This window comes from Lynx rufus, unplaced genomic scaffold (genome assembly GCF_022079265.1).
Source record: "Lynx rufus isolate CCGP_SWC_20201006 ecotype Redwood Valley unplaced genomic scaffold, mLynRuf1.p SCAF_15, whole genome shotgun sequence".
NCBI lineage: Eukaryota > Metazoa > Chordata > Mammalia > Carnivora > Felidae > Lynx > Lynx rufus.
The window spans coordinates 62,718,323-62,732,645 of record NW_025814829.1 but is presented as its reverse complement, the minus strand read 5'-3'; the positions used below and the strand labels follow the sequence as shown (position 1 = coordinate 62,732,645).

At 51.5% G+C, this 14,323-nt stretch overlaps 1 protein-coding gene across 7 annotated transcripts in view; it reads right to left on the bottom strand.

Moving 5' to 3' along the window:
* NVL (nuclear VCP like) overlaps positions 1–14,323 on the bottom strand; it is a 91,346-nt gene that overhangs the window by 20,975 nt on the left and 56,048 nt on the right. For 6 of the 7 annotated variants that reach the window (XR_006961672.1, XM_047077171.1, XM_047077174.1 and 3 more), the window contains one exon: positions 9,948–10,054. Coding sequence is in view for 6 of the 7 variants with exons in the window: in XM_047077171.1 (XP_046933127.1) it covers positions 9,948–10,054 (107 nt within the window). In the remaining variant the exon portion in view is untranslated. Of the gene's footprint in view, positions 1–9,947; positions 10,055–14,159; positions 14,240–14,323 lie in introns of those variants that run through there. The other variant, XM_047077175.1, reaches the window with a different exon arrangement.

Sequence of the window (14,323 nt, the reverse complement as noted above, 5' to 3'; positions counted from 1 at the left end):
TCCGATGGCAGGACAGGCCTTGATCGTATCTTGGTCGCACAGGGGGGCGTCCGTGCTGCGGCCACCACCCCAGTATTAACGTTTCTGCCGAAGCTGAAACTCGGCCTCCTGAGATCACCGAACGAGCCACTTCCCGTAGAAAGGTCACTCCCTCAACACGGTCTGTCTCCGGCTCGACTGCGGTTGGTTCGGGTCTCGGGGGCCGTGGCTCTGAAGCGCACTCCAGACGCCGGGGCCACCCTGAGCGGGACCACCGCGGTGTCGCCGGCCGGCTGGACTCTCTCAGAAGCTGCGGAGGCCTGTTCGCAGCGCCGACCACCGGGCGGATCGGCCCCCCGCCACTGGAACGCCAGGAGAGGAGCGGAGACGAGGAGCCACTTAAAAGGCGTGGGCCTCAAGTCGCGACCGCGGGGCGTCAGCACACGCCACACGCTGCCGGGCCTGCAGAGCGCAAGCGGGGAGTGGCGCCCAGGCCTCACATTTCTGGCGTCCTGAGGCAGGCCGAGGGGCGGGTCAGAAGAGGGGGCGGTTGCTCGGAAGGAGACAAGGCCCCAAACGGACTCACTCGGGCCGGGTCCCAGTCGGCAAACCAAGACGAAACACCCAACCCAGCTGCGGTCTCGGCCTCTCCCAAAAGGTGACCTTCAGCCCGTCGGCCTGGGACCCCCATCCCCACCAGCCGGGGGACCTCCTGGCACGGGGAGGGGACCACCTGGCACGGGGAGGGGACCACCTGACACGGGGAGGGGACCTCCTGACATGGGGAGGGGACCATCTGACACGGGGAGGGCACCGTCAGCCATCGGCTTGGAACCCCCCATCCCCACCAGCCAGGGGACCATCTGACATGGGGAGGGGACTGTCAGCTGTCGGCTTGGAACCCCCGGTCCCCACCAGCCAGGGGACCTCCTGACACGGGGAGGGGACCTCCTGGCACGGGGAGGGGACCATCTGACACGGGGAGGACACCGTCAGCGTCGGCTTGGAACCCCCGGTCCCCACCAGCCAGGGGACCATCTGACACGGGGAGGGGACCGTCAGCCGTCGGCTTGGAACCCTCGGTCCCCACCAGCCAGGGGACCTCCTGACACGGGGAGGGGACCTCCTGACATGGGGAGGGGACCACCTGGCACGGGGAGGGGACCACCTGACCTGGGGAGGGGACCGTCAGCGTCGGCTTTGAACCCCCGGTCCCCACCAGCCAGGGGACCTCCTGACACGGGGAGGGGACCTCCTGACATGGGGAGGGGACCATCTGACACGAGGAGGGCACCGTCAGCGTCGGCTTGGAACCCTCGGTCCCCACCAGCCAGGGGACCTCCTGACACGGGGAGGGGACCACCTGACACGGGGAGGGGACCACCTGACACGGGGAGGGGACCACCTGGCACAGGGAGGGGACCTTCAGCGTCGGCTTGGAACCCCCGGTCCTCACCAGCCAGGGGACCTCCTGATACGGGGAGGGGACCTCCTGGCACGGGGAGGGGACCATCTGACACGGGAGGGCACCGTCAGCCATCGGCTTGGAACCCTCGGTCCCCACCATCCAGGGGACCACCTGGCACGGGGAGGGGACCACCTGACATGGGGAGGGGACCGTCAGCGTCAGCTTGGAACCCCCAGTCCCCACCAGCCAGGGGACCTCCTGGCATGGGGAGGGGACCATCTGACACGGGGAGGGGACCGTCAGCGTCGGCTTGGAACCCCCAGTTCCCACCAGCCAGGGGACCTCCTGACACCAGGGAGAGTGGTCAGCACTAGTGAGACAATCCCCACAAAAGGCCCTTCTGACCCCTCAGGAAGGTGTCCTGGTCTGAAACGACACACTTCTTGCTAATACACTTCCTTGTCCCACCTCCTTTCTGCCTTTAAAAGCCTTTCTTTTTCTACAGCTCTTCGGAGTTCCTTCTACCTGCTGGACGAAATGAAATGTTCCACATTCATGAACTGTTGAATAAAGCCAATTTGATCTTTAAATTACTCAATTCAAGTCTGTGGTCTGACAACGTCAATGTACCAATGCCAAAGAATGGTACATTTAACAATGGTTAAAATGTAGGCAGTGATTTTCCCTGACCTTGGCCATAGAAACATTTTTCCAGATAGGTCCCCTCGGGCAAGGGAAAACCAAAGTGAAATTAAACTGTTTGGACTACATCAAAATAAAAATCTTCTGCACAGTGAAGGAAATAATCAGCAAAACTAAAAGGGAGCCTATGGAACAGGAGAAGACATTCACAGACGACATATCCAATAAAGGGTTAGTATCCAAAATCCATAAAGAACTTTACACAACTCAACATCAGCCCCCAAATGGACAGAGAACCTGAATAGACATTATTGAGGAAGACAAACAAAAGGCTAATAGACACATGAAAAGATGCTCAACATCACCAAATATCAGGGAAATACAAATCAAAACCACAGTGAGGTATCACCTCACACCTGTCGGAATGGCTCAAATCAAAAAGACAAGAAACAACAGATGTTGGCAAGGACGCGGAGAAAGGGGACCTTCTCGCACTGCTGATGGGAATGCAAACTGGTGAGGCCACTCTGGAAAACAGGGTGGCGGTTCCTCAAAAAGTTAAAAATAGAACTTACCCTACGACCCAGCAATTGCACTACTAGGTATTTACCCAAAGAATACAAAAACACTAATCCAAAGGGGCACACGCACCCCAATGTTTATAGCAGCACTATCGGCGATAGTCGATGGAAAGAACCTAAGTGTCCACCGACTGATGAATGGATAAAGAAGATGTGGTATATATACATAATGGAGTAGTACTTAGCCATAAAACAGAATGAAATCTTGCATTTGCAACATCGTGGATGGAACTGGAGAGTATTATGCTAAGTGAAGTCAGAGAAAGACAAATATCACATGATTTCACTCCTATGTGCAACTTGAGAAAACTAATGAACAAAGAGGAAGAGAGAAACCAAGAAACAGACTCTTAACTCTAGACAACATACAGCTGATCACCAGAGGGGAGGTGGGGGGCGGGGATGGGGATTAAGGGGCGCACTTGTGACGAGCATGTTGTATGAGGCGTTAGATCACTGTATTGTACACCCGAAACTAATAAAAATGAAAAAATAACGGTTAAAATGACAAATTTAAGTTAAACATATTACCACGATTAAGAGAAAGGAAGTTATGTGCTCCTTTCGGCAGCACATATACTAAAATTGGAACAGTAGAGAAAAAAAAGGAAGTTATGACCCATTTACACTACTTTTCCTAGAATTCTGATTAAATACTACGTGTATGGAAAGCTCAGGTTCAAAAATATCTCATGATGTACTATGACTTTTATTTCAATAACTAAATCTATCTTTAGTCAGAGCAATCTATTCTTTGTCATATAACAGCGTCTGGAATCAGAATGACATCTATTTATATAGTTGATTGAAAAAAATAAAGAAAATTAACATAATCTTAGCACCATTAATTTACAATTTCTTGCCAGTCTCTAAACATATACATACAGAAATATACATGTCTATACCCCACTTTTGTGAGCTACGGTTTGCTCATCACTAAAATGGAAACGATAGTTGAATATTTAAATATCTCATTTCAAACAGTTCAAAAAGCAGTTGGAAGGATTAAGCATATCCATACATGCACAGTTATGACCTTCAAAAATATTACCTGTTGTTATATCTGATATTCTTGGCTCATGAAAACTGGACAGATAACATTTCCAGGTGAGATATTAATATATATTTTAGTCTCATGGGACACAATTTAAAAAATGAATGGGGAATTTGGGGTCTTTTAGTGGGATTTTTATTGTAACTTTAAAAACCACACATTAACTGGGGTGCCTAGGTGGCTCAGTCGGTTAAGCAGGGCCTCTTGATTTCGGCTCAGGTCATGATCTCATGGTTGGTGAGTCTGAGCCCTACGTTGGGCTCTAGGCTGACAGTGTGGAGCCTGCTTGGTATTCTCTCCCCTTCTCTCTCTGCCCCTCCCCTGCCCACTCTCTAACTCTCTCTCTCAAAATAAACATTTTTTAAAAAGCATTATATAAGAAAAGACTATTATCTCAAAGCCCTTGGCAGTTACCAAATGATCATTCTGGCTTTTTGATATAGGGCAAGTTCTAATGATGTTTATTTAAGGAAGAAATGGAAGTTAAAAGAAGAAATCCCCCTTGCCCAAGGGGGTTTTTACTGATAAGCCTCTTGTTACCACATCATTACCAGAAACACCAAAAAAAAGTAGTCTGTCATCACTAATTTTTCTCTTAAAGAGAAAACTCTAAAAGACTCTAAAAGATACGGAGAAGTTGCTCTGACCTACAGATCTTTTCAGACTTTTAGGACCAAGATGAAAGAATTTTATTGTAATCTCTCCATACTATTTCATGCATTAATAAGAAGAAACAGCATATATAACAATCTGGGGGATTCAAGTAAGATGCCAGCAAACCTTGAAACCGGAAGGGTAAACATTGAAAATGCCACTTTTGGGGCGGCTGGGTGGCGCAGTCGGTTAAGCGTCCGACTTCAGCCAGGTCACGATCTCGCGGTCCGGGAGTTCGAGCCCCGCGTCGGGCTCTGGGCTGATGGCTCAGAGCCTGGAGCCTGTTTCCGATTCTGTGTCTCCCTCTCTCTCTGCCCCTCCCCCGTTCATGCTCTGTCTCTCTCTGTCCCAAAAATAAATAAAAACGTTGAAAAAAAAATTAAAAAAAAAAAAAGAAAATGCCACTTTTTCTCAGGTGGGACTGATTTATACAGTGTGTGCAGCCAGGGTGTCCGACTGTGGACCCTCCCCTGAAATCAGAGGCCTGAGTCCTATCCCTCTGCCCACTCTGGCTCTTTATGAACAAGAACATTCCAGGAGGGAGATGAGGAGGGGGGAGGGGGGGAGAAGGGAGAGTAGGGAGGGGAAAGGGGAGAAGAGGGAGAAGGGGAAGGGGAGGAGGGGAAGGGAGGGGGGAGGAGGGGCAGGAGAGGAGGAGGGGGAGGGGAGCAGGAAGGGAGGAAGGGGCCAGGAGGGAAGGAGAGGGTGGGAACAGGAGGGGAGGGGAGAGGAGGGGAGGGGAGGGGAAGGCGGAGGGGGACAGGAGGGGTGGAACACACTGCAGTGTGGGCACCTCTCTGCAGGGTGGGCGCCCAGGCTCCCGAGGGAGAGCAGAGCACCCCCTTAACTCGAGCGGAACTACCCACTGAGGTCAGAGAGGAAGTCACCGAACGAACGCCTCCTCCGCCTGCACCGCTGACACAGGCTGAGGACCGAGCACGTAACAGTTCAAACCACAATGCTACAAAACGCTGCTTTTTAAAGTCAAACTGATTTTTCTATCTGAATGTCTTTTTGTTTTTTTTCCTTTCCACATTCACAACTTTGTGCATGAAAGTTGCCCAAAGGACGTCTGTCTGATTCTCCGCTCTTCCTCCTAAACCTCTACATTTATGCCAGAAAACCATTCTTTAAAAAAAGACCCCCCCCCCCCCCGCCACACACACACACAAATATTCTACACGCTCACGACAGAATGTGTGGAAACACAAGGCGGAGGAGAGAAGCAGTCCTGGACGCCGGGCGGCTCCCAACACCGTCAGGCGGGCCTCACTGCTGCCCGGCAATGTCCACACTCACGGCCAGCCGGTGCTGTTCTCCTGCTGGACAGAACGTCACAGAACGCGGACATCACACAAGGCCGCCCCATGACCAGGACGGACCAAGACAAAAATGACACAAACAAGCCCTGACATCACCGTGTCTGAACGCAGACATGTGCACACAAGGTCCAAGCCACAAAATGGTCAGACTCCCCCGTCCTGGCTAACACGTGACGGTGGCTCTGTTACCGACCTCAGTGTCCCCGCGGTCTATCCTCCCTTGCAGGGACATCTGAAGACAACCCCTCACAGCGTCATGTCCGCCTTTTCAAGGTGACTCGGGGCAAAGCCCCTTCCCATCTCCGCAAACCTACCGCCGAGGCGGAGTGCTGACTTCACTGAGGTGAGCCGCTCACAGCCCTCCCGGCGGCTGGTCCAGCGACGGTGCGCGGCTGGCGGTCAAAGTACGTGGCTGGTCCAGCGACAGCGGGCGGCTGGCGGTCACGGTGTGCAGATGGCGGGCAGTGTGCGTGCGGCCAGAGGTCACACTGGGAGACGCCGACAAAGCCCCCTGGGGGTGCGCACTCTGCATTCATACAGCGGACACGGCCGGGCTATCTTCCCTTCGTTTTCCTCCCTCCTCGGGAACGAATGAATGTGCTTGTTGTTTTATAAACATATTAGCCTTTGGTCTGGAAGACAAGCCCCTCAGCGGTAAGGCCTACGTCTTAGGTTTTAGGGTCCTCAGAGTTCACACGCCATCGGGAATATAGGTAGTTTACAATAACGCAGGCTCATCCTCTACCGTCTTATTTTCTTGGTAATTTCACCTTTACGTGGGGGCCTTTGAGCATGCGCTCCTCAGTCTGAGGCCTAATTATTTTGGCAAACAGCACTGAAAATTCTAGATGAAGAAGCGTCCAGTTGTCCCCCGGTGCCAAGCGCCACGCAGAGGACGAAACACACCTGAAACAACCGTCAGACAGACAGAGCCGGGGGAGGGGGAGAAAGGCCACACGCTCGTCACCATACTCACTGGACACACAACCGCAGCAGGGTCCCCTGGTGTCACTGACGCTTTGGGTCGGATAACTCGTGTTGTGCCCCGTAGGTGGTCCGGCAGCACCATCACCCCTGGCCTCCGCCCTACATAAATGTCCCCAGACGCTGCCCAGGGGTGGCCAGGTAGATCGAGAGCCCCCGGAACGAAGCGGCATGTCTTCATGTCTCTGACCTGCAGCCACGTGCTGGTGGCAGCCAGAGGGCTCTCGAGAACTCGCAAGCTCCGAGCCGACTCCAGCCTGGAAAACCCCCCAGGGAACCAGAACCTCCAGCAGCATCGCCTCCTCGTCCCCGGACCCTCATCTATTCAGCGGTCTGAGCAGAGAGTTCACCCTCTCGGTGTCTGCCCCTCGGCTCTACGGTCAGTCCAGCATCCTACGAAAACTGGACACGGTGCTCACACCCACGTCCTCTTTGCCGCGCCCGACACGGCCTGGGTTCCGGTGAGCCTCACCGCACAACCTCTGCCTCCCCTTCCTCCGAGCGGTCTTCCAGACTGCTGTCAGTGGGGGCCTCGGCCCACAAAGCCGGCCCTCGCTCCTCTGTCGGGAGGCGGCCGCACACGCTGCTCTCTGCAGTTGGAAGCAACGGCCCAGAGTCTCCCTCTGCCAGTACAGAAGGGGGGCGTCCTTCCCCCAGGCAGCCCTGCGGCACCGGGGGCACGGGCGTGGGGACGGGCCACGCTCTGGGTGGACAGGGCAGGTCCAGGTCACCACACGGGGCGTCCTCCAGGACGGAGCCCACTCAGGCGTCCTCGTGAGGGTGAACCTGTGCCAGCTCGGCTCCCTCTCCCACGCCAGGCATCAAGGACACGACCGCAAGGCAGCAGCAGCACCTGGCTCCTGGCAGAGCGGGAAGGGACGGAGGCGGGAGCGGGCCTCCCCACTGGGACAAGGAGGCAGCAAGGCTGGGGGTGGCGGGCAGAGAGAGGGAGGGAAGCACGGCAGGGAGAAGGGACGGGAGAAGGGACGATGGAGACAGTTAGGGAGCATGGGCGCAGTGTTCCTAGTGCTGCCAGTGTTCACCCGGCACAGTGAACACGGAGAAAAAGGCAGAAGCCAAAGCACGGGACCAACGATAAGGGAGACAGAGCAGAAATCGGGCGCCTGAGAGGAGAAAGCCCAGCGCAGGAATCAGAGGTATCCAGACGTCCGACACACAGCCCCTTGCCTGCAGCAGCTTCGGCACCCCACACCCAGAACGTGAGCCCGCGGCCAGCAGGCCACCAGCGGCAGCGAGGCACCCGCCGCCCTTACTCAGCTTCCCAAATGCAGACCAGGCAGAAAAAGCACATCATCCCCCAGGGGGAAGAGAAAGCGCGCAGCGGCCTCAGACATCTTTACAGATTCAACGTCCCAAAGGCGTTTTGCAGAAACAGACGCGCCTGGTGGCTCAGTCGGTCGAGCGTCCGACTCTGGACTTCTGCTCAGGTCATCATCTCAGCATTCGTGGGTTCGACCCCTGCATCAGGCTCTGTGCTGACGGTGCAGAGCCTGCTTGGGATTCTCTCCCTCCTCTGTGCCCCTCCCCTGCTCACACGTTTTTCTCTCTCTCTCAAAATAAATAAACATTTAAAATGTCAAATCACTATGCTACACAGCTGAAACTAAAATAATATTGCGTGTCAACTATAACTCCATTAAAAGTAAATAAATAACACGGGCGCCCCACTGGTCCAGTCGGTGGAGCATGTGACTCTCAATCTTGGGTCATTAATTTGAGTCCCACGTTGGGCATGGAGATTACATAAAAAATATATACGTATATAAATAAAAGTAAAAAAATAGTTTTGTAATTTTTACAAAGACCAGGAAGAAAGACTGTGTGACCAAGAAAAACTCAATTCCGGCTACTATGTCATAAGTATAGTAACAACCAGCAGACATTCTTTGAAAGACTTAAAAAAACTTTTTTAATGTCTATTTATTTTTGAGAGAGAGACACAGAGTGTGACCAGGGAAGAGGCAGAGATAGAGGGAGACACAGAATCCGAAGCAGGCTCCAGGCTCGGAGCTGTCAGCACAGAGCCCGATGTAGGGCTTGAACTCGTGAACCATGAGATCATGACCTGAGCCGAAGTCGGCCACTTAACCGACTGAGCCACCCAGGTGCTCCAACAACCAGCAGGCATTCTTAATCAAAGAAAGAACTCAAGGAACATAGCAGAATGAATAAACTATTAAAAAACATTTTTTTAATGTTTATTTTTGAGAGAGAGAGAGAGAGAGAGAGAGCGCGTGAGTGGGGAGGGGCAGAGAGAGAGGAAGACAAAGAATTGGAAGCAGGGTCCAGGCTCTGAGCCCCAGCACATGTGGGGCTCGAACTCATGAACTGAGAGATCATGACCTGAGCCGATGTCGGACGCTTAACTGTAGATGTAGAGTTTACTTAAAAAGAAGAAAAGAGGGACTCCTGGGTGGCTCAGTCAGTTAAGCGTCCAAATTCGGCTCATGTCATGATCTCATGGTTTGTGAGTTTGAGCCTTGAGTCAGGCTCTGTGCTGACAGCTCAGATTCTGTGTCTCCCTCTCCCTTTGCCCCTCCCCCGCTCACACTCTCTCTCTCTCTCTCTCTCTCTCAAAAATAAATAAAAACGTTAAAAAAAAAAAAAGAAGACAAAAAAGATGGTACACATCAGCATGGAGGACAGACTCAACACTGTGGTTTCAAAACTCAGTTTTTCTCTGGATATGTATAATGGGCTTGTATTTATTGTCCAAAAGTTTCTATTCCATTTCAAATCCCTCTAAAGACAATTTCCGTAAAGTAACAATCAAAGATCTAAAAGAACAAAACACCAAAAAAAAAGGGGGGGGCGCCTGGGTGGCTCAGTCGGTTAAGCATCTGACTTCAGCTCAGGTCATGATCTCACAGTTTGTGAGTTGGAGCCCCGGGTCGGGCTCTATGCTGACAGCTCTGAGCCTGGAGCCTGCTTCGGCTTCTGTGTCTCCCTCTCTCTCTGACGCTCCCCCACTCACACTCTGTCTCTGTCTCTCTCTCAAGAATAAACATTAAAAAAAATTAAAAAAAAAACATTAAAAACAATTTTATATAAAAAAATTAAAAAAATAAAAGAACAAAACAATATGATCAGAGTAAAATCTCAGTTATATCAGTTGAGCATTTAACTCAAAACTTAACAAATATCCCTGTCATTTTAAGCAAATAACAAAGAATGCACAGTCTCTTCAATGATCAAAATCTGTCTTTGGGAGACACAGCCGAGCAAATATTGAAAGCAACAGATGCTAGTCTGCATCTGCAATGAGACAAACACACCCCAAATACACCATTTCCTGTACTCACTTGGGTGATGGTTTTCAGGATGGCCAGGCGATCCGCTGGGGGCGGCAAACCCACAAAAAGTGTTTTGTCCAGGCGTCCTGGGCGCAGGATTGCAGGGTCAATGATATCTGGAGAAGAACGGAGAGTCAAGACTTCATAAAACAGAATCTTTTTAAATGATACAATTAACGGGAGAGGTGGGAAGAGCACTTTTTTTGAAAAGAAAAAACTGATAAACTAGACTTATTAAAAACTCCTGCACATCAAAGTATACCCTTAAGAAAAGCCCACCCACCTTCCTGGCCAAACCCGCTTGGCTCCAGGCCTCTCTCTCCCCTCTGAATGGGCGCCTTCTCCTGACCCTGCCCTCAGTCGGGGCTGAGGGGGGCTCCTCACTGGTCCCGTGTGTCCACTTCGCCACTCTGGGACCCTGTGTGGTGCCTGCAGAACTAGCCCACATCTGTCACCACAGCAGGCAGGCCCTCAAGACCTGACCGCGCCCTTTCTGGTGCCCTCTGTCATATTCTCCTTGACTCCCACACCCCACTGACCAGACCTCTTGCCGTTCCTGAAACAACCTGAAGCCTCAAGCCTCCTCCTCTTTGCTCTCAGTGGTTCCTTCCTCTGAAATGCTTTCTTCCTCATTTACACTACTGGAAATTTCAAACAAGGTCTCCTCCAGGAAGCCTTCCCTGAGTCCCCCAGAAGAAAGTTCCACCCTCCTTTGTGCCCACCATATTCTTGGTACCAGTAGCAAAGACCAAGTCCCAAACTGCCTGACACTGAAGTTCATCAGGAACAAAGAGCCCATTTCTTAAGCCTAATCGCTTCTAATGGTCCCTCAATCATTCCAGAGAAGCTTCCCAAAGCTCACAATAAGAAGACCTTTGTTTGTGTACAGACACACCTAGAAATGATGGGACTTGTGTTTTCTAATGCACGTATTGAGACTTAACCATTAATTTATTCTTCCATAAAGAAGCAGAGTTCTTTACAGCTGAAATTCTGATTTTGTTTAGTTTTGTTCTTCAGTTACCTTGGGGAAGCTAAATACTTAATTCAGTGATTTTTCAACGTTCAACAAGCTACTGGACTTTCAAGATGCGAGGATAAACTACTTGGAAATGGGGAAAGAAAGATTACTGCACAACACTCGCGGCATCGTGATGGAGCGCTGCCCCACGCGCCTGGGTGCCATCTTACTCTACAGGGCAAAGGGCCCCACACATTCAGGTGTCAGAAGACCTTTGCAGTTTAAAAACTTACAGAGGACCCCCCTGTGACCTTTCTCTCCTGCTCTTCCCTGACCCCATGAAAGTGCAAGCACGTTCTATGTGCTCTGCTTTCTTCTACTCAACACAATTATCCACGTTCACCTAAGTTCCTGCGTGTGTCAGTATCTTTCCTGTCTGTATTGCCGGGCAGTATTCCACTGTATGGATACGCCTCGATTTCAGGACAGGAAGAAGTATTCATTCTTCTGTTGATGAACATGTGGTTTCCAGTTCTGGCCCACCAGAAGCACACGTGGACGTGTGTTTGCGTGAGTTTCTCGTTCTCTCTGGTGAGTCCCTCCGTGTGTGGCAACATCACACTGTAGGATGTGCTGGTCTTAAAGAATCCGACAGAGCGTTTTCCAAACTAGCTGTGCCATGTTACGTCCCCTACAATTGCTTGTACAATCTTTCTAATTTTAGTTCTTTTTTTTATTTCAGAGAGCGAGCACGAGTGGGGCAGGGACAGAGGAAGATATTCCCAAGCAGGCTCCTGCCCAGCACAGAGCCCGATGTGGGGCTCAGTCCCATGACCGTGAGATCATGACTTGAGCCACAAGGAAGAGTCAGATGCTCAACACACCGAGCACCCCCCCACCCCCCGCCCCGGTGCCCTGGTTAATGTAGGGTTTGTAGCAGTCTCTCACGGCGGCCTTCACCTGCATCTCCCTGACGACCAGATGCCGAGCACATTCCCATATTTATCTGCCGCCGGGATCCCTACTGCGGTGAACGTCTGTGCAGTCCTTAGCCAATTTTTCATGTTTTTCTTTTGCTAAGTTTTGGGAATCCATCGCGTGCTGCAGATATAGATCCTTCATCAGAGACACATTCTGTAAATGTTGTCTCCACGTCTGCGCGGCTTGTCCTTGTGAAGAGCAGTTCAATTTATCCTTTTGCTCTAAAACATTGTGCTTCTGATGTCATACCTAAAAGATGTTTGCTTAGTCCAAGGTAGAAAACACTTCTCCTCTGCCTCCTTCCAGGAGTTTTACAGATGTGACTTTTCATTGGTCTTTGATTCATTTTGGGTTGATTTTTCATGTGGCTTCTAACAGGTTAAAGGTTATTTTTCCCACGTATCTCACTGTCCCAGCACTATTTGTTTAAAATGCTATTCTTTCTCTACTGGATGGCCTTCGTGTTCTATAAAAACCCAATTATCCAGACCCTCTGCCTCCGGGACCGGACAACACCCTATTCTGAACTCAGCTCCTGGTCACCGACCAACCATGAGCTCCCAGGTTCGTCAGAATTATCCCACCGAGGTGGAGGACGCCGTCAACGTCCTGGTCCACGCGCACCCGCGGGCCGCCTACCCCTCCCTCTCTCTGGGCTCCTATTTCCACCGGGAGGATGTGGCTCTGGAGGGTGTGGACCGCTTCTCCCACGAGTTGGCTAAGGAGAAGCGGGAGGGTGCTGAGCGTCTCTTGAAGGTGCAAAACCAGCACAGCAGCCGCGCCCTCTTCCGAGACGTGCAGAAGAGGTGCCAGGATGAGGGGGTGAAAGCCTGGATGCCATGGAAGCCGCCCTGGTCTGGACCAGGCCCGTTTGGATCTACACGCCCTGGGTCTGGCCTGCGCAGACCCCCAGCGCCGTGACTTCCAGGAGAAGCACTTCCTAGACGGAGGTGAAACTCATCAGGAAGATGGGCGACCCCCTGACTCACCTCCGCAGGCCGGCTGCCCCCCTCCCCAGGCTGGGCGAGGCCGGCATCTCTTGGAAAGGCTCACCCCCAGCATGACTCGGGGTCTCTGGAGCCCAGCAGCCCGTGAGGGGCCCCTCCGGCAGCCCCCGGATGCCAGGGCTGGTGCCCGAGCCTCTCTCTGTGGCCCCCGGGCAGCTTTGCAACACCCTGGAGCCTGCTCCCACGCCATGGACCAAATGGAAACAGGAAAGCTTTTTGCAGCAGGAAAAGCAACAACAACAACAACCCCCCAAAAACTAATCATCCAGATACGTGGGGGAATATTTTTATAGGTATTTTATAGGTAGGTCCTATCATGTTTCAGTGATCTGTAAGTCTGTGTCTATGCCAATACCAAATGGTGGAAACATCTTTTAACTTGAATATACAAGTACATATTAAAAGTCAGAGCTGCATGCTCAAAAATGAAGCCTGATGTAAACAATCCCAATCATAATTAGAAGGCACTTAATTTAGGAATTTTATAATCATTTAATATCTCTGACAAGCACCATATTTAGTTTATTACAAACTTATTTATTAGTTTATTTTAAGGAATTACTTATTTCATTTCGAGTAAAAAGCACCCTGAGCACTTTATTTATTTTTTTTTTTAAAGATTTTATTATTTTTGAAGTAATCTCTATACCCAATATGGGGCTTGAACTCATGACCTCGAGATCGAGTCGCAGGCCCTCAGACTGAGCCAGCCGGGACCCCCACCAAGCGCTTTATACAGATCTTACTATGGGATGGCAAACTACCGCTCTATCAAAAACTTTTCCAAAATTCGATGCATTACACCATCTCTCAAAGAAAATCCAGTGCTGTGTGTCTCGAGCTCGTAGGTACCAATCAGCTTCTTACACTTTAGAGGACGATAAAGGGAAAAGGACTCCTATCGTCCTCTAAAGGGAAAGAGCGCAAGGAATGGGCGTTGTAGAAAGTGAGAAGCAGGCGCACACCGGCGCCTCCCTGTGACAGAGAGCCATCTTGGACGTGACACACTTCACACACGCCCCGATCTTCTCCCATGTCCTCCCCGAACGGGGCAACCATGCTCTCTCCTGCCTTGGTTGAGGCCAGCTCATCCTTCCAGTCTTACCGGCCGAGACCTGGAGGCGTGGCCGGGCTCCACTCACTCACGTCCACGGCCAATCCATTAACAGGTCCTGTCAACTGATGACACTTCCACACCCCAGCCATCAGCTGCTGAGAACACTAACTTCTCGCCCTGGGAGTACTGCTACAGCTTGCTACGTGGCTCCCCACCTCGATGTGGCACAGATGGAGTCTTCGGAGTCCAGATAATTCTCACATCCGCAGTGAAGAAGTCAGCCCAAGTCCCACCGCTGTAAAGACAAAATCTGCTCACTCGCAAACAAGGAGGATGCGTGAAGAGCCCTCCCTTCCATCCGCTGGTGAGGAAGCACTGC